Here is a 22,323-nt window from a genome sequence, read left to right as displayed (position 1 = left end):
TTTTGGCATGCTAAATTACTACATTTCTGCTATTTCCTATTCCTGACCAGAAGTGTTTGCCTAAACAGGCAGCTTATTGTTTGTTTTTGTTTTTAAGTTTAAGAGACAGAACTCACATTTATAAAAATTATCTCTTGTACCATTAATTCTATTGAAGGTATATCACCTATTAATCCAGAGTTGTTTTTATTCTGTCACACTCTATACAATGAAACAATGAGATTCCTTTACATTTTAGCTTGGCATTATTTTCCAGGCAGTGCTGAACATATACAGAATGATGCTATTCCTGTCCCCTGGATGTCTAACAGTCTCTTTTACATAGCCCAAATGAGAGTATTTGAAATTCATAAAGGATTAATGATTAACACTTAAATAATTGTCAATGTTAAAGGTAAAGCATGGTTAGCTTTACTCTCAGCTTGTTTTATCTACAGGAAGTGTACCTTGTGGGCAGTGCAATAAAGAATTTTCTAGATCAGTTTTAACAATCTCTTAAATGAATGTGCCCTCACAGTGGCACTCCCAAAGTACAAGCTCCTCATTTTCGTTCTTTCCTCCTACCCTGCTCTGCTCTCTCTGTCCCCACATCTGCTTTTGATTTACTTAATTTTTACCTTATAGAGGAATCATGGCACTTACTTTAAAACAGGGTTTCTCAAACAGGGGTCGCCACTTGTGTAGGGAAAGCCTCTGGCAGGGCGGGCCAGTGTGTTTACCTGCCCCGTCCTCAGGTCCAGCTGATCGCGGAAGTAGTGGCCAGTACATCCCTCGGTCTGCGCCACTTCCAGCAGCTCCCATTGGCCCGGAGCAGTGATCCGCGGCCAGTGGAAGCAGCGATCGGCCAGACCTGCGGACGGGGCAGGTAAACACACTGGCCTGGCCCGCCAGGGGCTTTCCCTACACAAGCAGCGACCCCTGTTTTGAGAAACCCTGTTTTATTGGACCAACTTCTGTTGGTGAAAGAGACAAGCTTTTAGGCTTACATAGAGCTCTTCTTCAGGTCTGCAGTTTTGAAACCTAATGCCCCATTGGGGGAAAAGACTTATTGTACCTTGAAATAGATAGGATTGTGCTTGTCCAATTAGTGGTTTGAGCTTTTAGTTTACAGACCCAGTGGCTTATCTGGTTCCTGGTATGATTATTCATGTCTATTTTACCTATTCAGTTAAGGGGTCCGTATAGTATAGTGCTTTCAGAATGTTTGGAATCCTGTTATTTTCTGTGGTGGACATTCTACCTTGATAAATGTTTAAATTAGGTGAGTAGTATCTGGTGTCACATTAAAGGAAACTGTTGCTAGCCTATTTTTCAGAATGGAACATCCTGTAACAAACAGCAAGTTTGTGATGTTATCGCCTAATAACCAGTGAAAATGACATCACCACATATTCACAGACCCCTTAGGCTTAGTTATCTCAGTTTTTCTCTGCACAGTATTCTTTGATCCTACCATATTTCTTTCACCACTGATCTACAGCTATGTCCATCCCATTCTGAAACCACCAATGTGTGTTCCATTTTTCTTACATTTTTCCACCCACACACACGCAAATGAACATGTGTTGTCAGCCACCTTGTCTGTTATTTCCCTCTGACTAAAACAGTAGGATGCCTCAGCTGCTTCAGTGCCTGCTGTTCCTTAAACTGGTTTTTAGAAGAGTTTCACTGAAACTTACTGCCCACATTGTCCAAAGCTGCACTTATTTTTTTAATTGAAAAGCAGATGGAGCATAATAGAGAATTAATGTAAATGACTTGGAAATTATGCAGATGGTAACCATGAACTCAGCTAAATTGGATCACTCCCTTTTAAATCCTGATTTTGATGGTTTATCCCTAAAATAACTAGGATATGATATCTCCTCCCTGTGAAGCAACTTTACTACTTTTGGCTCAAATCCAATGTGAAAGGTGCTAAGTATCCTTAGCTATATTCCTGTGACATTGTTCTTCACACCCACTTTGTTCAAAAGAGGTTTCAGAAATGAATCTGCATGAACAGCCAATTAGTCTTGCTAGAAGAGACTATTTTTTCAGACTCTGGTTGGCATGCATTTCTGTACAGTGAATGAGAAGGAATACTACACCATATCTAAAGACAAATAGCAAGCTTTATTCTCCAGTGACAGCAATTTACTTGCCTTTGTAGTCACATAAAAGAAATTCTGCCATGCAAGAGCAAATATTTAAAATGGAACAAGCAATGCACAAGAGAAGCTGATGTATTCATAGAACAAGGCTGTATGCTAAAGCAAATATATTTTTACATTGTAAACAGATTATGAGTTCAAGGAAATGGAGGTGCTGAAACTTCCGTTGACTAAATTACCCCATAGTTTGTCTTCTGCCCCTTTTTGGTGAATTTGCTGTAATCTTTTGATGAGCCAATACTTTTCCCTCCTAACCTGAAGCATTCTGTAGAGGATAATCTTGAGTATAGAAAAGAAGGGAGATGCACCTTAGGTTTCTCAGGATATACACGTGCACTGTAAAACTTAGTATTAATGGCAGTTTTGTGCACATTTTAAAGGAAAATGAATCTCTAAATATGATATCAAAAAGTATGGTGCTTGATATAGTGACATGAATGCCACAGTAGCAAGGTTGAGACATAGGCAAAATAGTAGGCCATTACATACTGTGAAAATAGCACTCTCATATAATCTCTGGTAATGTCATCTTTATTACTGTTGGCTCCAGTGTTTAGTGTGGAAATTTCAGTTTATACCTTATTGAAGAAATGCTCTGTGACTCAGCCAACAAAAAAGCAGACAGAGTCTAAATTAGGACATTCCTCATTGCATTTTGTTTCTTTTTTATTATTATAGGCTGTGCTATTTGAGTTGTGCACAAGACTGACAGTCATCTGCAAATTGTGTGTGGATGCTCAGTAAAACCACAGTTTTCTTTATCAGTTTTATGTGAGTAGCAATTCAACTTGAAAGAGAATTTACTATTCTTGTACCACAAATAAAAGGCTTTAGTCCTTCAGACTTTAAATTATATTTAATTGCAGATTAATGCCTCTGGAATTGTAACGTCATTACTGTACTCTCTTCCCTCTGAAATACATTAATTCTAGCTGCCAAAATTTAGCTGTGGATCTAAAAGAAGGATTACAATTACATTGTAATTTTCTTCACTGTAAACCAAAGGGTAAACATTTTACTGTGAAACACATAATTGAAATATGTATTAGCATTTTTAAATATAAATAAAATATAATAGGATAAATAGTGAATTGTAAGAGACCATTCCTCTGGAAACAAAATTAATCAATAATTTTCATAAAACAGTATGGCACAGTATAAAACTACAAAAAAATGTAGTTACTGTCATGATCAGTATGTGCAGCACTCCCCTCTACTGGGTGGGATGTCATACTTGCTTATGTGTGTGATTTTTGTCATCCTCTAATCAGTGGCTAGTTCACAGAGGATGGAAATCCTACTACTATAGCTAATGAAATTTCTTCTTTATCTGAGGTGTTGGGGACTCTGTTTTGGGGGCTACAGGACTCGTATCCCATAAAATTAAAAATCTATCCAGTTTTGTCGGCATCTGTTCGCAATTACTAATTTGTTACTAACTAATGCCTAACTATTGAATGTGAATTTATGTGAATTTCAGATCCTTAGGAATAAGATTTGCCTTAACAGTGTGTGTGTAGATCACCACTCTCCAGTTAAATAATTTTTTTCTTCCTATGTTTCCTTATAGTAGTTAGTTCCCAACTTGAAGTAGGTAATCTTTGCAGTAGGATCCTGTTGCTCTATGCTTTAAAGGGCAAAGATAGTTTGTGGCTTATTCATTTTGTGGTTCGAATGCTGTCTTATGATAAGCCAAGCATTTGAGTTTCCAGAGCTTTACGATAGGCTGACACCTGTTGAGAGTTTGAGGCAATGACGCTCTGTGAGGAGGGTTCACCATCATTTAAGGGTAATATGCTGTTCTAAATGCATCCATAAATGCCTTGCTTCACACCTTTAGGAACTTTCTAAAACTGTGACCCAGAGTCTTCCCTGTGTTTGGGCAGTCCTAAAGCCAGTTAGTCAGCCGTAGGAGGAAATCACCAGTTTAGGGATAACCTCTGTTGGGGTGGAATCAGTATAACTGCTCCAACATCATCCTTTTTTCTGTAGTAGGCATACCCAGGGCTTTCCTAAACTTCAGTGACCTCTTGTTGTTGTAATGGCCTATAGAGGCCATTGCAACCTAAACAGTTTAAATAGTCCTTGTGGGTGCTTTAATTTTTGCCAGGGTACTGTTCTGGCACACAGCTTGCCTAGGATGAGGGGAGCACCCACTGCAGATGTCCTGCTCCTGAGTTTCACTGTGCTCTCCTCAACCACACCTGAGGATCTGGGTCTGAGCATTTAACTTAGAAACCAAAAAATAAATACGTATTTTCTTCCGCAGTCTGCTATGTTGTTTTTATGTAAATCTTCCTAGACTCATCAATCCTTGCCAACTGCACCTGGCCCCCCAAAAAAATAAAAAACCCAACCACCACCAACAAAAAAAGGTTTTAATTGTGCAGGAAACAAACTGCTGCAGAAAAATAATAAAGACTTAACTATATCTGGTTTTGTGTATGTCTCTCTATTATAGGAGTACAAGATCCCCAGCATGAGAAGATTATTACTGTGTCTACTAATGGAAGTATTCACAGTCCCAAGTTCCCACATGCTTACCCACGCAACACTGTACTGGTATGGAGATTAGTAGCAGTGGAGGAGAATGTGTGGATACAACTTACTTTTGATGAAAGATTTGGGCTCGAGGACCCAGAAGATGACATATGCAAGTAAGTTATTTAGTTGATATACAACTTGAAGAGAGGATGGTGACAGCTATGTTGGCACTATCAAGTTTGCCAAAACACATCACTTGCACAGTAATAAAATGTACCTTAGTAGTATGTTCTCTTCAGATTGATGTCAGAAAAGTATCTACACTTACAGTCAAAAGCTTCGCCCACTTCATTTAACATATAAGCCATAGAATTATGCTGACCTTAAAACGTTCAAACTCTTAGACTCTCAAAAGCAAACAGGCAGCTTTGAAAATCCAGAACGACATCCCTAACCTCGAACAAAAAATATATATAGTCATATCTGGGAGGAATACAGCTTCTGTTTAGCAGTGCAGTGCAATACTACACAGTTTAGTGCAGGAAGTAAAGAAGAAAGTGTCTCCAATTGGTTCTGCAGAGGAAATTTGCGTAGGCATATTACCTCAGATGGAATTCTGATCAAGGCATTAGAATGTAACACCCTTATTCTAATAAAAGTACCATATAATCTTCTAATATTCACAAATGGTCAGGATCTCATTTCTGTATGAAAAATGGCATGTGAAGATACAGTGCCCCTTGACATAGACTCAGAGACTTTAAGGTCAGAAGGGACCATCATGATCATCTAGTCTGACCTCCTGCACATTGCAGGCCACAGAACCTCACCCATCCACTCTGGCTGAGTTACTGAAGTCCTCAAATCATGGTTTAAAGACATGATAGAGAATTCACCGTTTATGATGGTTTAAATGAGCAAGTGACCCTGGCTCCCTGCTGTAGAGGAAGGTGAAAAGTCCCCATGTCTCTGCCAATCTGACTTGGGTGGAAATTGTTTCCCAACCCCAAATATGGTGATCAGTTAGACCATGAGCATGTGGGCAAGACCCACCAGGCAGATATCTGGGTAAAGAATTCTCTGTAGTAACTCAGAACCCTACCCATCTAGTGTCCTGTCTCTAGCCATTGGGCATTTTTGCTACTGGCAGTCACTGATGGGCCACATGCCATTGTAGGCAGTCCCATCATATCATCTCCTTCATAAATGTATCAAGCCATCTTGAAGCTAGTTAATTTTTTGCCCCCACTGCTCCCCTTGGAAGGCTGTTCCAGAACTTCATTCTTCTGATGGTTAGAAACATTCGCCTAATTTCAAGCCTAAACTTGTTGATGGCCAGTTTATATCCATTTGTACTTATGTCCAAATGGGTATTTAATTTAAATAACTCCTCTCCTTCCCTGGTATTTATCCCTGATGTATTTATAAAGAGCAATCATATCTCCCGTCAGCCTTCTTTTGGTTAGGCTAAACAAGCCAAGCCATGGCACTGGTTTCATAATCATTCCATGAGAATTATTTCATCTGCTGGATCACCAACACAGCTTTCTACAGGAACAATGTCTTACTGAGTATGTTTAGCAACCTGATGCTGGTGAAGGCTTGTTCACAGAGAGACTTAGTACACAGGAAGTTGGGTAGTAAATCTACAGTGCGCTAAGCCACTCAGTCACCATGTGGACCCTGGTACCACACACTAAAAGTTCTATAATACACTTTGGCTGTAGGTTCATTGAAGTGAACTGTGAAAATTTTAGTGTGTGGAAGCAGGGTCCACACAGCCAGTTTGTATGCAGCAGGCTAAAGTGCACTGTAGATTTATACCTCAGCTTGGTGTGTTCTTAATCGCCAGGTAGACGAAGCTCCTAATTTGTGAGCTAGACAAGATTGCAATGCAGTGGGTTATGGTGGCAAAACAACAACAACAAAAGGCGTATATGGATAATGATTCTTCAACTGGATTATTTCACCTGAGCAAAATATTGAATATGTCGTTGCATTTACGTGTTCATAGACAGATATTTATCAAATAGCCCCTTCTTACTGTGAGCTGTTTACCCTGTTTACTCATTTAATTTGATGATTTCTTTTAATCTCTCTTGATTTTGTGACTTATTTTATTTATGTCTTCTTTACCAGTATTTTGTTACAAAATTTAAATTGTAAATGAGGATATTTTTGCACTCATCTTAATTTTCTTTGCTTGTTTTTTCTTCTTTCCATAACTAATATACAAATGTACACCTCTGAAGGGAGTAATTCTTTCCTCTTAGTGCAGCCTTATCAGACATACTATGTACTGTACAGCATATGTTTGCTGAAATGTGTGCACTCCCTTTGCACAATATTTTATATATACATATTTCCAAGTGAAAATTTAGCTTGCTTTTTCTTTTATTTGCATATAGCAGAGTGAAGTGACAAGTGAAAGAAAATCCAAGTAAGGTGCTTCATTTGTCCACTTACAAAGAAAAAGTAAAACAAGTTGAAATGTTTTTTTTAATTATTTAACTAGGCAGCTACTGAGGAATATTCTTCTGGGAGTACACTTATTCTGAGTAAACAGTTACTGAATACAAACAGATATTAGTGGTGAAATTTAAAAAATCCCAAAGCAAAAGATGCAATCACAAAAATACTTACTATCATTGCATGCTCAAATTTGTGCATGCTAGGGATGTTGATTAATCACAGTTAACTCGTGATTAACTAAAAAAAATTAATTGTGATTAATCTCACTGTTAAACAATAGATTGCCAATTGAACTTTATTAAATATTTGTGGATATTTTTCTACATTTTCAAATATATTGATTTCTATTACAACCATGAATACGAAGTGTACTGTGCTCACGTTATATTATTATTTTTTTACAAATATTTGTCCTGTAAAAATGATAAAACAAATAGTATTTTTCAGTTCATGTTGTACAAGTACTGTAGTGCAATCTCTTTATTGTGAAAGTGTAACTTACAAATATCCTTTTTTTTTTTGTTGCATACTGGCACTCAAAAACAAAACAATGTAAAACTTTAGAGGCTGCAAGTCCACTCAGTTCTACTTCAGCCAATCACTAAGACAAATAAGTTGGTTTATATTTATAGGAGTACTGCTGCCTGCTTCTTATTTACAGTGTCACCTGGAAGTGAGAAACGGCGTTCACATGGCAGTTTTGTAGCCAGTGTTACAAGGTATTTACGTGCCAGATATGCTAAACGTTCATATGCCCCTTCATGCTTCGACCACCATTCCAGAGGTCATGCTTCCATACTGATGATGCTCATTAAAAAAAAATGTATTTTTAAATTTGTGACTGAACTCCTTGGGGGAGAATTATATGTCTCCTGTTCTGTTTTACCTTCATTCTGCCATATATTTCATGTTATAGCGGTCTTGGCTGATGACCTATCACACGTTCATTTTAAGAACATTTTCACAGCAGATTTGACAAAACCCAAAGAAGGTACCCATGTGAGATTTCTAAAAATAGCCACAACACTCGACCTAAGGTTTAAGAATCTGAAGTATTGTCCAAAATCTGAGAGGGAGCATGCTTTCAGAAGTCTTAAAAGAGCAACACTCAGATGCGGAAATTACAGAACACGAACCACCAAAAAGGAAAATCGACTTTCTGCTGGTGGCATCTGGCTCAGATGATGAAAATGAATATGCATCAGTCCACTCTGCTTTGGATCATTATTGAGCAGAACCCATCATCAGCATGGATGCATGTCCTCTGTAATGGTGGTTGAAGCATGAAGCATGACATATGCATCTTTAGCACATCTGGCACATAAATATCTTGCGATGTTGGCTGCAACAGTGCCAGCAGAATGCCTGTTCTCACTTTCAGGTTACATTGTAAACAAGAAGCGGGCAGTATTATCTCCTGCATATTGTAACCAAACTTGTTTGTCTGAAGTACAACTGAATGGACTTGTAGGCTCTAAAGTTTTATTTCTGAATGCAGTTTTTTTTTTCAGGGCTTTGGAGTGGAGCCCAGAGCTGGCGCGTGGAGCAGTGGAGCTGCAGGTTTTTGCCTGGAGCTGGAGCAGAACCGGAGCACAGCTCCAAAGCTCTGTTTTTTGTAAATAACTCTACATAAGTAAGTTTAACAGTTATGATAAAGAGATTGCACTATAATACTTGCCTTAAGTGAACTGAAAAATATTATTTATTTTGTTTTTTACAGTACAAATATTTGTAATAAAAAATATAAAGTGAGCACTGCACACTTTGTATTCTGTGTTGTAACTGAAATCAATGTATTTGAAAATGTAGCAAAAATCCAAAATATTTAAATAAATGGTATTGTATTATTGTTTAACAGCACAATTAATCACTATTAATTTTTTTTTAATCGTTTGACAACCCTAGTGCATGCAAACCAGGAAGTTGTACAGGAAATTACCTGATGCGCAAATGTAATTGGTGGTTGTGTAGTGAATGTATATTTTTGAGGGTGTTTTGGCTTTAAAAGTTAGACCTAAGTGCTCAGAGAAAATAAAATGATTATTGGCTAAACAAAGCCAAAGAGAACAACCAATATTCTGACCTAATTTAAAATAAAACGTAAAATAATAATGCTAATACTAATAAAACTAAATAAAGGAAGAAGGAGGCTATCAACTAACTTATCTGGTGTGAAAGGTAGATAAATAGCTATTTAAGTCAAATTCAGGAAGTATTGAAATGTGATTAACATGGTACTATATTAAATTGACCCTGAAAGTGGCAGTTGCCACTGAGACTTATCTGCATGCACTCCAACTGCATTAACTGTGCTGGGTGTACCGTGTTACCAGCTTTACCCATTGCTTTGGAGTATGCTCGTTTATTAGAATTACTCTTCTTGTAGTAAGCCACTTGATGAGCAAACCCCACAGAATTTTTGGTCACTGCAGGGAACTTTTAGCTTAGTTACAAGGCGTGTTGCTGCAGAGTGAATGAGGAAGCCAAAAAACATCCACAATGGGGGAGTGGGGGGAAGAGAGAGAGAGAAGCAACCAGCTTAATCATGAAAATTATTTACTGCCAGGTAATAACCATAGGGGAGCCAAACAAACAAAACAGATATAATATTAAATCTAACTTAAATTTGATTATAAAAGTCAGGTTTACAAAACTATAACTGATCACTCAAGTCAGGGTCAGAAGGTTATACCGAGAGAGAGAGAGAGAGAGATGGGTTCTCACCTCTCCATGAAGCTTGAATTGATCAGAAGTCCTAGGTGGTGCTGGTAGCTGACGGTCCAAATTGCTGGAGACAGGCAGAGCCCTCAGCATGACCAGTCAGGAGAAGATGAAGTATCAATGGAACTGATGCAGATTTTGGATCCAGGCATCAGACCACTTCCTTGAGCATGGATAGGAGTTTTTGCAGAGAAACAATGGTTCAAGGGAGAACACTAGATTTGTTTGTGTAAACAAGGGAGAATACCAAAGTTGTTTTGTTCAGGCTAGACAGTGAGAGCTGATCATTCCTGGCTTTGGCGGTGTTTCTTGGAGGGAGCTCACAATGCAGTTAGGGAGTGTCACTATTTTTGGATACCCAATAAAGGATTTATTCCTAGAATTGGTCTGATAACTGAGCTGAGTGTGTGCAAGCGTAGGTTCATTAACATCTGGAGCAGAGATCCCCCATCATGCAGTGCTTCCCTGCTTTTCTGGTCCCAGAGTTCACTGCGGTTCTTGCCTTGGAATTGTTGTTCTTCATTCTGTATGCTAATAGAGATGCAGATAAGGCTAGGGGAGTTTCCTTAATACTTATCCTTATCCCATGGGTTTAGGTGTGTCTCCCACTGCCTTTTAATTGCTTTTTGTAAGTCTTTCTTCTGATGTAGATTTGGTTCAACGCAGAGGCATGGGGTGGTGGTGGGGAAGGTCTTTCATGAGTCAGACAGGCTGGGTACTGCGCCCTGGTTCCCCAAGAACACAGAGCTGCTAGATAACACCACTTATTGCATGGTGGTGTAGTAAGCTGAAGCAGCTTGGAAGAGCTATGATTGTATTATAAGGAGATCTGGTCTGAGTGTGTTATCCCTTTGGGTATTATGAAAGGTACAAGATACATGTGTAACTTGATGTTTGAGTCTGCCTCATTTCAATACAGAATTTTTTTGCCATAGGTACTGTCAGTAGTGAAGTCAGATATGAGAGCAGTCTGTGGATTTAATGATAGGTAGGGGAAAGTATAGGTTTAGGTGGTACCCTGAATGCAAGTGTTCAGGGGTTGTAAAAGGGTACAACGTGGTTGTTAAATTTTAGAAATGTGGTATTCTGTTGGGGGAATAGACTAAGTGTTTGATCAGTGCTTTGAACTTGTCCATTACAGTGAAAAGGCAGAATAAGAGTGGGTGTGTTATGGGCATACTGGGGCATTGCTTAAAGAGGGAAGAGTTAAGCTTGTGTGGATGGTTACCTTAACTCTGTATTTCCTACTTTTCAGCAATTTGAGTTTTGCTGGACTCAAATGTTCTGGGAGGGGACAAGCTGTCACTGAGCAACTTTAACTCTGCATTAGCACAGTTTAATTGCCATTTCATTTTCTAGTTTTTTAAACAAAGAGCAATGCTTGTTAGTAGGAGCTGGTGGTCATTTAGGAAGTTTAGATGTCACCTAGGTTTGCAGTTGATATGCTACTGTGGTGAGACAATAATCTAAAACTAAGCTTTTATATAGTGCTTTTCATCAGTAGATCTCAGAGAACTTGACATCATTACCATTTTTATAGATGGGAGAGTGAGGCACAGAGAAGAGAAGTGACTTGCCCGATGTCAACCAGCAAGCCAGTAGCAGAGCCTAGGAATAATCCCCGTTCATCTGTCTTTCCACTGGGCCACAGTTGCTATGTGATTCCTCAGTGCTCCTCCCTGCTCTTGTATATTTGCTACAGTGAATTGGATACATTGGTCAAGCTTTGAAATGTTTGCAATGTGCAACTACTAACAGAGCATGAAAGAGAAATTTATCCATGGTCTACGTCCTGAAACACTGATAGTTTTATTATATGGTTATTATAATAATTTTAAGCATGTGAGAGAAGACTGGTGTATATCTCTTCTTCTCCACCCCCTCCTTCACCATTCCCTGCAAAATATAGCCTTCCTCTCTCCTTCTAATCCTATTAAGCCATATGTAAGAAGTTGCTCCTTGATATGCCTCCAGCCCTATGCTGTTGCGTACACATATAACAGGCAGCAGCTTACTGGAGGGCTGCACATTACCTTGGTTAGATAGCCCAAGCTGCACACTGAGTTGGGCCCCTCACTCCCACTACTGACCCAGCTGGTCTTCCCGCCTGTGCTTTAGCCAGGCTTCCCCAGTGAAGCCCCTGCTTCACCCAGTCTGCCCCTCCTCCAAATCGGGCCCTGTCCTCACACATTCTTGCCAGCTCCTGCCATCCCACATGGGTATGTATATCTTAGCTATTCATTTTTGGATTTCAGATGTTTACATTTCTGTTACCTTTATCCCCTCCACTCCAGATCGAAGCTGATCTGGAGTGGCAGGGAGAGGGGCTCACACACTCCAAGAGAAGCAAGATTCCCCAGATTCCAGAACATACAATGAGGAGGGAGAGAAGCTCAGACCTTTATGGAGGGGTATGGCTCCTCCAGATCCCAGCATACACATGGAAAGGGAGAATTCAGGGCCAACAGGCCTCACTACCTCTAACCCCACAACTTTCTTCTTTCCCTGTCACATTCCTCAACACCTCCTGCCTTCCTCTCTTCCACTCCCTCAGTCCCAATCCCTCAGCCTTTTACCTGAGCCCCCTCAAATCCTCTTTCCTCTTCTACCATCATTTCCATTTATCTCCATCTCCAGAATACCCCCATGCCTTACTGCAGCCGCAAACCCCTCTTGACTAGTGTGGGTTTCAAAATTGCTAGAATTTGTGAAATTAATGAATCATAGAATATCAGAATTGGAAGGGACCTCAGGAGGTCATCTAGTCCAACCCCCTGCTCAAAGCAGGACTAATCCCCAACTAAATCATCCCAGCCAGGACTTTGTCAAGCCTGACCTTAAAAACCTCTAAGGAAGGAGATTCCACCACCTCCTTAGGGTAACCCATTCCAGTGCTTCAGCACCCTCCTAGTGAAAATTTTTTTCCTAATATCCAACCTAAACCTCCATCACTGCAACTTGAGACCATTGCTCCTTGTTCTATCATCTGGTACCACTGAGAACAGTCTAGATCCATCCTCTTTGAAACCCCCCCTTCAGCTAGTTGAAAGCCGCTATCAAATTCCCCTTCATTCTTCTCTTCTGCAGACTAAACAATCCCAGTTCCCTCAGCCTCTCCTCATAAGTCTGGACTAGATGATCTCTTGAGGTCCCTTCCAATCCTAATAATCTATGATTCTATGATTCTAACTCATGTGCTCAAACCCCTTATCATTTTTGTTGCCCTCCGCTGGACTCTTTCTGATTTTTCCACTTCCATCTTGTAGTGTGGGGCCCAAAACTGGACACAGTACTGCAGATGAGGCCTCACCAATGTCGAATAGAGGAGAATGATCACGTTCCTTGATCTGCTGGCAATGCCCCTACTTATACAGCCCAAAATGCCATTAGCCTTCTTGGCAACAAGAGCACACTGTTGACTCATATCCATCTTCTCGTCCACTATAACCCCTAGGTCCCTTTCCGCAGAACTGCTGCCTACCCACTCAGTCCCTAGTCTGTAGCAGTGCATGAGATTCTTCTGTCCTAACTGCAGGACTTTGCTGTTGTCCTTGTAGAACCTCATCAGATTTCTTTTGGCCCAATCCTCTAATTTGTCTGGGTCCCTCTGTATTCTATTGCTACCCTCCAGCGTATCTACCACTCCTCCTAGTTTAGTGTCAATGAAATGCTGTTTTGTTGGGGAAGGGGTTGCCCTGGGAGCTGTATCTCAGGAATTCCTTGCTTCAGATGACCCAACATTTGGATCACTAATCCTACTCTATACTACCATGAGGCACAGCACAAATTGCAAAACAATCCTTGGATGCGCACAGATTTTGAGTACTAAGACAAGTCATCTTTTTAAGAGAAAAGGCTTCCCAACCTTAGCTAGAGCAGAGCTGATGCTGTTATAATGTTGTAAGAAATTTAAGGGAGAATGAAAGGGAGGGCAGTCTCAGAACAGCGTTAAGTAGCCCACTCATTTCAATGAGATGTCCTCAGCGGAAAGAGAATAATCAGTGGAGATGAATACAGCCTGAAACAGTAACTCTGTTCATGTTAGTGAGAGTTCCCTTCCACTCTCCCCAGTGCTGGAGGGTTTCTGGTATATGTCAGACATATCTATTCTCAGCTCCACGCCCCAGTCTCGCCAGTGTGTTCTCGGTGCATCTGAACATACGTGTCCTAAGCTCCCCATCCACCGGGGCAGGGCTTTCCCAGAGCTTGACTCACAAGGCAAGAGTAGGGAGTGGGGCTCAGACACACTCACAAAGGCAAGCCCCCAAAATCTGGCACAAATGGGGGGGGCAGGAAAGAGGAGTTTCATCCCCACAGATGGGCAGAAGACCCCCAGGTCCTTACACACGTGATGTCAGGGAGTGGGGCTAAAACACCATTGTGGGGGATGGGGATCCCCAGATCCCAGCTCAAAAAGAAGGGGTAAGGAAAGGAACTTGACCCCCTAAGGTAAGTCAGTCCCCTCCAGGACCTGGCTCACATAAGAAGGTGGAAGTAAGGGGGGGTCATGTCCCCATAGATAGACTGAGGTGGTCGCAGATTGTGGCACATACATGGAAGGGAATGTGGAGCTGATGGTGCCCTTCCCCATTTACCCCAGTCCTGCTGTCATTCATCCTCATCCCCATGGCCTATGCCCATCAGTGATGTATGTATATCTTTATTTATAAACCAGGCCACCAGTGTATATGACTTAGAAAGCACATTAAACAAGTTAAAAGACCTGGTCTTTGCCTCAAGGAGCTTACAATCTAAACTGACTGAATCACCATACAGAAATTAACTCAAAAGGGATTGGAGCAGGGAGAAGAGGATTCACAGTCCCAACATAGAGAAAAGATTCATAGCCATTAACCTGCTTGAAGAGTTGGCCTGCTGCCTACTTAGCATTATTAAAAATGACTTTTTTCTTCTTTTATAGTTGCTGTGTGTTTATTTCTGATTAATTATTATTTTGTTTTTTTTCTTTTGTAATTGTTCATGCTTCTTCAAGTGCTTGCTCACATCCACTCCATATTACGTGTATATGCTCGCCACATGCACCAGTACCAGAAGATTTTCCCTCAGCAGTATCTGTAGGTGCTGCTGGCTCTTCCCCCGCCCCCCACCTCAGTTCCTTCTTGCTCCCAGTGATGGTGCTGGAACTTTTGTTGCTTCGGCTAGCATTCTTTTGTTTTGAATATAGTTGTATATAGTTACCCTGAGTAGTAATTCTCAACTCTTCGTTGGTCCCAAACTGGACTCAGCCAGGGGACGGGGCATGTCCCAGTCCTCAGGCTTTAAGCGCTGCGATCGCTGCAGACAGCTATGCCCATCAGTGATCCACATACCAGCTGCCTAAGGTGCTTAGGCAAAGGGCATATAAGTGACAAGTGCTGTATTTGCAAGTCCTTCAAACCTAGGATGAAGAAAGAGCACAATATCCATCCAAAAGTGCTCCTGATGCAGTTGGCACTCACTCCGGCACTGGAGCAGTGGTCCGGCACTGCACCGAGCACCATGGCCTCCATATGCAGTGGTCCACCAGTGCCACAAGCTAGCAGAGGGCCATGCCGGGCAGCTCAATGCCCCCATTGGAAACTTGGGCCCCAGCTCAGGTCAGGCGATACAGCCCATCCCATACATCCCCTGCGACCACGGATAGCTGCGCGGGCCCAGGCCAGCTTCAGGTGCCGTCAACATCCGAATCCCTTCAAGCAGCTCAGGAGATCCTGACCCTCCCAGTACTGCCCACACCGGCTCCGGTGGTATCTCAGGCCATGTCTACACTACGGGATAATGTCGAATTAGCTAAAATCGGGTTTATAAAACTGATGATATAAATTTGATTTCATGCGGCCACACTAGGCACAGTAGTTTGGCGTTGTGCATCCATGGTCCGAGGCTAATGTCGATTTCTGAAGCGTTGCATAGTGGGTAGCTCTTCCGTAGCTATCCCATAGTTCCCGCAGTCTCCCCCGCCCCTTGGAATTCTGGGTTGAATCATTATTGTCGTGGGTGGTTCTGGGTAAATGTCGTCAGTCATTCCTTCCTCCGGGAAAACATCAGCTGACAATCCTTTGAACAATCCTTTCGTGCCGTTTTTCCCGGCTTGCCCTGGGCAGACGCCATAGCACGCAACCACGGAGCCCTTCGACTTTTTTTTTTTGGTTCCGAGCACCGTATGTGTACTGGATGTCTGCAGAGAGAAGGCGTACTCCAGCGGCTTACACGCAGCTCCGTGCTTTGCCAATGACAGCAAGGAGATTGGGTATCCGGGCGGTGCTGTACCGTCTCTGCCGCGAGAACTGGCATGAGAGACGCGTATATCTCTCCCCTCTGTTACTGTCCGCTGCTTTCATGAGTGCCCCTAGCTGAAATCAGCCGGCGTGGCGCAACGCAAAAGCAAATTGGGATTGGCTCACTTGGGTAACTGAGGTCAATCCCTCCCTTATTTGGTTCTAAAAAATAGTCAGTCCTGGCTAGAATAAGGGCAAGTGTGGGGATTAGAAAGAGGTATCAGAGCACAGCTGCGCCGTGTCAGATATATCACAGGGGTGGTGCCCCTGGCAAAACCCCACGGCTGCCTTGCTTCCCTCCTCCCCAAACCTTTCCTGGGCTACGTGGCAGTGTCCCCCCCATTTGTGTGCGCCATGAGTAATAAGGAATGCTAGAATAAGAAACAGGGAGGACTTGTTAGTGAGATAAATGAGGGAGGCAGTAACCCGGGAGTATGGACAGTCCGTCGGAGTTACTGGAATCCTTTCTGGTACAAGGAATAGGTGGCGGGCTTGATGAGCGCACCAGTGTTGCATGATGATGAAGACAAGGTTGACCGAGCCGGTCTGTACATCTACTGGGGAGTACTGGGAGTCGATTCCCATTTTTACCAGCGCCCGGCCAGTCCTCACCTAGAGGCCGAGCCGGAGCACTAGGGTGGATGCGACGACGGATATCAGTAAAATATTTTACTGGAGCTCTACCACCGGGCGAGGATAGAGAGGAGCGGATACTGGCTCTTCACTGCTGCAGCATCGCATGGCTAGACCGCGCAGGGCATACACATAGGGGGTTGACATTGAAGAAGGATCAAGAAATGTTTCTTTCCCTTTTCTTTCAATTGTGGTGTGGTGGGGGGGAACTGGGAGTTTATTCCCTGAAGCCACGCCAGACACTGTGTTGTAGAACCTACGACATTGGGAGCGTTCAGCCAAGAATGCAAATACTTTTCAGAGGACTTGCTGTGGGAACTTGTGCGATAGCTGGAGGTTGCTCAGTACCCCCGTTCCATTCCATGGAGGTGTCCATTTGGTCTCTGGCTTCCCGTGTAGTGTGTCACGCAGCGCTCCCTGTTATCTGATTTGTTTTTTCAGAACGCGTTTGCATTTTGTGTTCTGTAACGGAGCTGTGAGTACGGAGCAGAGTTGTGGTTGCCATGCAGCGAGTCGATCTAGATATTTCCCGTATGGTCCATGCTCAGAGTGTTTTTGGATTGTGGGTCGTTGCATCGCCACCCGTGCGGATCGACTCCACACTGGGCAAACAGGAAATGTAATTCAAAGGTTTGCGGGGGGTTTTTCCTGGTTTACCTGCCCGCTGCATCCCGAGTCAGATTTGCTGTCCAGAGCGGGGCGGGCGTGGCGCACTGTGGATACTGCCCGGAGGCCAATAACGTCGATTTCCGTCCACACTAACCGTAATCCGATATGTTAATATCAAATTTAGCGCTACTCCTCTCGTTGGGGTGGAGTACAGAAATCGATTTAAAGAGCCCTTCATATCGATATAAAGGGCGTTGTAATGTGGACAGGTACAGCGTTAAATCGATTTAACGCTCTTTAAATCGATTTAAACGCGTAGTGTAGACCAGGCCTCAGTCTCAGGGGAAACCCACATTGGGATCTATATGTGTGTTTCTGTCTCAGTGGCACCATTCCCCATTGAGAGGGGCGTCCCGCAATCGCTCGCCTGCCCAAAGCCGTCATGCCTTAGGGCTAGAGAGGCAGGCTCAGCTGAGCCCTCGTCAGTCCCCGCACCGGGGGCACCTGTGACGTTGCACCCCATAATGCTTTATAGAAACATGCCTATGAATATAACATAACTGGAATATGTTTTATGCTAGATATGCCATGTAACATATCTTTGCAAAGGTTATGATCTACTGAATATATTAATCTTATTTGTATGCATGTATCATTTTTATATCTGAAGTTATGAGTATTGGCACTATGCTTATATTTAAAGTGTTTGCTGTAGGAAGCACATAAGGCATATTTAATCAACATAGTGTGAAGGGGTTATTCAAGTAATTGGGAGTACTTAACTAACAATGGACTTTGGGAGATGCCAGTCCACATCTGAGCTTTCCTGGGAACATTCAAACTAACATGTAAATAATGGCGTCGGCCTGCAAAAAGCTGAATCATTCATAGACATGTGACTTGCCCAGGTGGCTAGGGACTCCATCCTGTTGCTGTGATGTTGCACAGGAGAACAAAAGAATTTCCACCCACGAGAGAGAGAATATAAAGGCCCTGGAAATCCCTCCATTTTGTCTTCAGCTGGCTCGGAAGAAAGAAACTGGAACAAAGGACAGTAACTACAGGGGTGTGAGTGATTGGTGGTCCCAGACTAGGAAGAAGTCTATTCTGTGAAAGAAACTTATTGGAACATCTCTGAGGGTGACATTTACCTGCATTAGTTTCCTACTGTATTTGGCCTAGACTTGCATGTTTTTGTTTTATTTTGCTTGGTAATTCACTTTGTTCTGTCTGTTATTACTTGGAATGACTTAAATTCTACTTTTTATATTTAATAGAATCACTTTTTTATTTATTAATTAACCCAGAGAAAGTATTAATACCTGGTGTAGCAAACAGCTGTGCATGTCTCCCTATCACTGTTATAGAGGGCAAACAATTTATGAGTTTACCCTGTATAAGCTTTATCTGGAGTAAAATGGATTTATTTGGGGTTTGGATGCTAGAGATGGGAGCACTTCCTAAGCTGTTTTCAGTTAAGCCTGCAGTTTTTGGGGGACGTGGTTCAGACCTGGGTCTGTGTTTGCAGCAGGCTAGCATTTCTGGCTCAACAAGACAGTCCCAAGCTGGCAGGGAAAATGGGCTCAGAGGTACTCTCAGAACATCAAGGGACAGTCTCAAGTCTTAACCCATCACAGCATCGATTGAGGGACTTGAGGCGTACCTCACCGATGAAATGGAGCAGATGCTCTGCAAGAACTCCAGGACTAGCCCCAACTGTCTACAAGGGCCCGGTTGATCCCGGGACCGATCCAAAACCAGAGACTGCCAATCGCAGGGCTATTATCGCCCATCTCCAAGAAGGAGATTGCCTTACTCAGGATGATACTCCTGGCAACCAGCCCATAGTAACTCCTGGTCCCGTTCGATGTCCAGGTACAGGTCGTGTAGTGTGAGGCGTTGATTGTCAGGTATCAAATGCAGATCTGCGAGACGCTTTTGGTCCCCGAGAGCCCGACCAAAACAATCTCACTTGGACAGGTCAGCTTCAGGATGCAGTGACTGGAACCAGTCGGACAAGGGCCACCACTCAGCTCGATTCTGGTTGCCTGGTACTGACCACTCCGCTGGTAACTCTGGCTCGGCATGAGGTTCACTGACTGAGGGACAAGCTCCGGTACTGGCAGTGCCAACTACATTATCAGCACTGAAACCTGCCACATGGCCCCAAGTGCGGTGGCTGGTGCCATGGTACCCATGGAACCCCTGGGGGTTCACCCAACCTTCCCAGCCTGCTCAATCAGTGTCAGGAGCCTCGGAGAGGCCAATGGCCTCGGTATCCCATCCCCCTCTGGTGCTTGAGGCTTCAGGGGGTAAGACCTCACAGGTCCAGGAGGACCCAGGGGAGTAAGCTGCTGGACCACCAATGAACGTGGAGGTTCCCGCAGCACTGGTATCATCCTCATCATCTCCAGATGAGGCTATCATAGAGCCCTCTCAGCAAGTTCCTCAGGATGACGCCAAGGCTCACCAGGGACTTTTGATGGTAGCGGCTTACCTCAGGTTATCCAGATCTAACCATACCTCAATAACTGGCTTATCAAGGGTGGCTCCAGGTCTCGAGTCCAAAGGGATATCGCAGTGCTTCAAGCTGCATGTAGCTTTCTGGGCCTACTGGTGAATGACAAAAAGTCAACATTTAGTGACAGTGCAGAGGATAGAGTTCATTGGAGTGATCATTGACACTACCTGTGACAGAGCATTCCTGCCATTGGAAAGGTTCCACATGTTGTCAAACCTCATTGCGGAAGTCTCTGTGTTCCCTCTGACTACAGCTAGGGTCTGTCTGTGCCTGCTGGGCCACATAGGAGCATACACTTACATGGTCTGCCATGCCAGGCTCTGGATTTGGCCCCTGCAACAATGGCTTGCAACGGTCTATTCCCAGTCCTGAGACTCCCTGGAGAAGATCATTACCATTCCCCAGGAGATAGTTACCTCCCTGAGATGGTGGACTGACCGCAGGACAGTCCTGAAGGGGGTTCCATTCGACACTATCCTCACTCCATCGAGTTAGTGTTGGACGCCTCTTAAACCCCAACTTTGGGTCCCTCCACCTCTTGGCGTGGGTGTTGAATTGCTGAACCCGTAGGAGCGGACCTGTTTGGAAGGAGTCCAACAGGCCCTCTTAGAAAGTAGGAAGTCCTCAACTAGACTGACTGACTTGGTCAAGTGGACAAGGTTTTCCCGCTGGGCGTCCAAACGGGGCATCTTTCCCTCTCGTTCCTCCATACAGGCTGTCCTGGACTATCTGTTCCATTTGAGGAACCAGGGCCTGGCACACTCTTCCATTAGAGTTCATCTTGCAGCCATCTCTTCTTTTCACCCGCTGATCCAAGGACAGACAGTGTTTTCCCCTGACATGACGGTCAGATTTTTGAGAGGTCTGGAGAGACTCTTCCTGCAGATGCAGGCTCCCATCCCGCATTGGGATCTTAACTTCTTCCTCTCTAGGCTCACTCGCCCGCCCTTTGAACCTCTTGGTTCCTGCTCCCTTTCCCATCTGTCATGGAAGGTCACGTTCCTGGTGGTGGTGATGTCGGTGAGACGGATCTCGGAAATTAAAGCCTTGATCTCAGAACCACCATACATAATCTTCTACAAAGATAAGATTCAGTTGCGGCCCCACCTGGCCTTCCTGTCAAATGTGGTCTCCACCTTCTATATGAATCAGGACATTTTCCTCCTGTGTTCTGTCCCAAACCACACAAGACCAGTGAAGAGAGGCATCTTCACACCCTGGATGTCTGGAGGGCCTTGGCTTTTTACTTAAAAAGCCTTTCCGTAAATCAACTCAACTCTTCATCACTACAGCGGATAGGATGAAGGGTTATCCAGTGTCCTTGCAGAGGATTTCCAATTGGATTACTTTGTGAATAAGGACCTGTTACAACCTGGCGGGGGTTCTGCTGCTGCTGATTGTCAGAGCCCACTTGACGAGAGTGCAGGCATCTTTGGCAGCCTTCCTGGCGCACATACCTATCAAGGACATCTATAGACCTGCAGCATGGTCCTCTGTCCACATGTTTACCGTTCATTGTGCCATCAGTCAGCAGGCCAGGCATGATGCTGGGTTTGGCAGGGCTGCCCAGGGGTGGGGGGGGGCAGGGGAGCAAGTGGGGTCTTTGGTGGCATTTCATGGTGGGGGACCCTTCAGTGCTACTGAAGACACGGAGCGACCGAAGGGCCCCCTGCTGCCGAAATGCCACTGAAGACCCGGACCGCTGCTGGATGAGTACAAGCGCCGCAGCTCCCCCGCTTTGCCCCAGGCCCCCTGAATCCTCTGGGTGGCCCTGGGGTTCGGTAGAGCTGTGTTGCACTCTACATGTCTGTGAACTCTTACCTCCAGGGGTACTGCTTTGGAGTCACCCAATATGGAATGGACATTAGCAAGCACTCAAAGAAGAAAAGACAGTTACCTTTTCCATAACTAGTGTTTTTTGAGATGTGCTGCTCATGTCTATTCCACATCCCGCCCTTCCTCCCCTCTGTTGGAGTTTCCGGCAAGAAGGAACTGAGGGTGGGGGGATCCAGTGGCGTCCCCTATACTGTGCCGTGCGGGTGAGAGCCAGTCCCCTACAGATACTGCTAAGGGAAAACTTCCGGCACCAGTGCATGTGGCGAGCACATACATCTAATATAGAATGGACATGAGCAACACATCTTGAAGAGCACCAGTCATGGAAAAGGTAACTGTCTTGTCTTGAATAACGTTCATATTTTAATGATAACTTAACATCACTAAAAGGTGATTGTAGTAATTATTTTTTCTTTCTTTAGAGCTTTATTTCATTTTCACATTTTTCTCAGTGAAAAAAACTCAGTTAAGTAACCTGTTTTTGTAATTAGGCATAAGTATCCATTTAAGACTAAGCCAAGTGGAGACAATAAAGTCTTACTCTTTTTTGTTACTGTTCTAATATATTAATGCAAGGTTTCTCACACAAGGGTTGCCGCTTGTGTAGGGAAAGCCC

The 22,323-nt window shown here is 43.5% G+C and overlaps 1 protein-coding gene across 2 annotated transcripts in view; it reads left to right on the top strand.

Moving 5' to 3' along the window:
• Positions 1-22,323, top strand: part of PDGFC (platelet derived growth factor C) — a 245,712-nt gene that overhangs the window by 127,780 nt on the left and 95,609 nt on the right. For both annotated transcript variants that reach the window (XM_032779132.2, XM_075066348.1), the window contains one exon: positions 4,615-4,810. In XM_032779132.2, the coding sequence (XP_032635023.1) occupies positions 4,615-4,810 (196 nt within the window). The remainder of the gene's footprint in view (positions 1-4,614; positions 4,811-22,323) is intronic.

This window comes from Chelonoidis abingdonii, chromosome 5 (genome assembly GCF_003597395.2).
Source record: "Chelonoidis abingdonii isolate Lonesome George chromosome 5, CheloAbing_2.0, whole genome shotgun sequence".
NCBI lineage: Eukaryota > Metazoa > Chordata > Testudines > Testudinidae > Chelonoidis > Chelonoidis abingdonii.
This window is presented reverse-complemented; position numbering and strand designations above follow the sequence as displayed.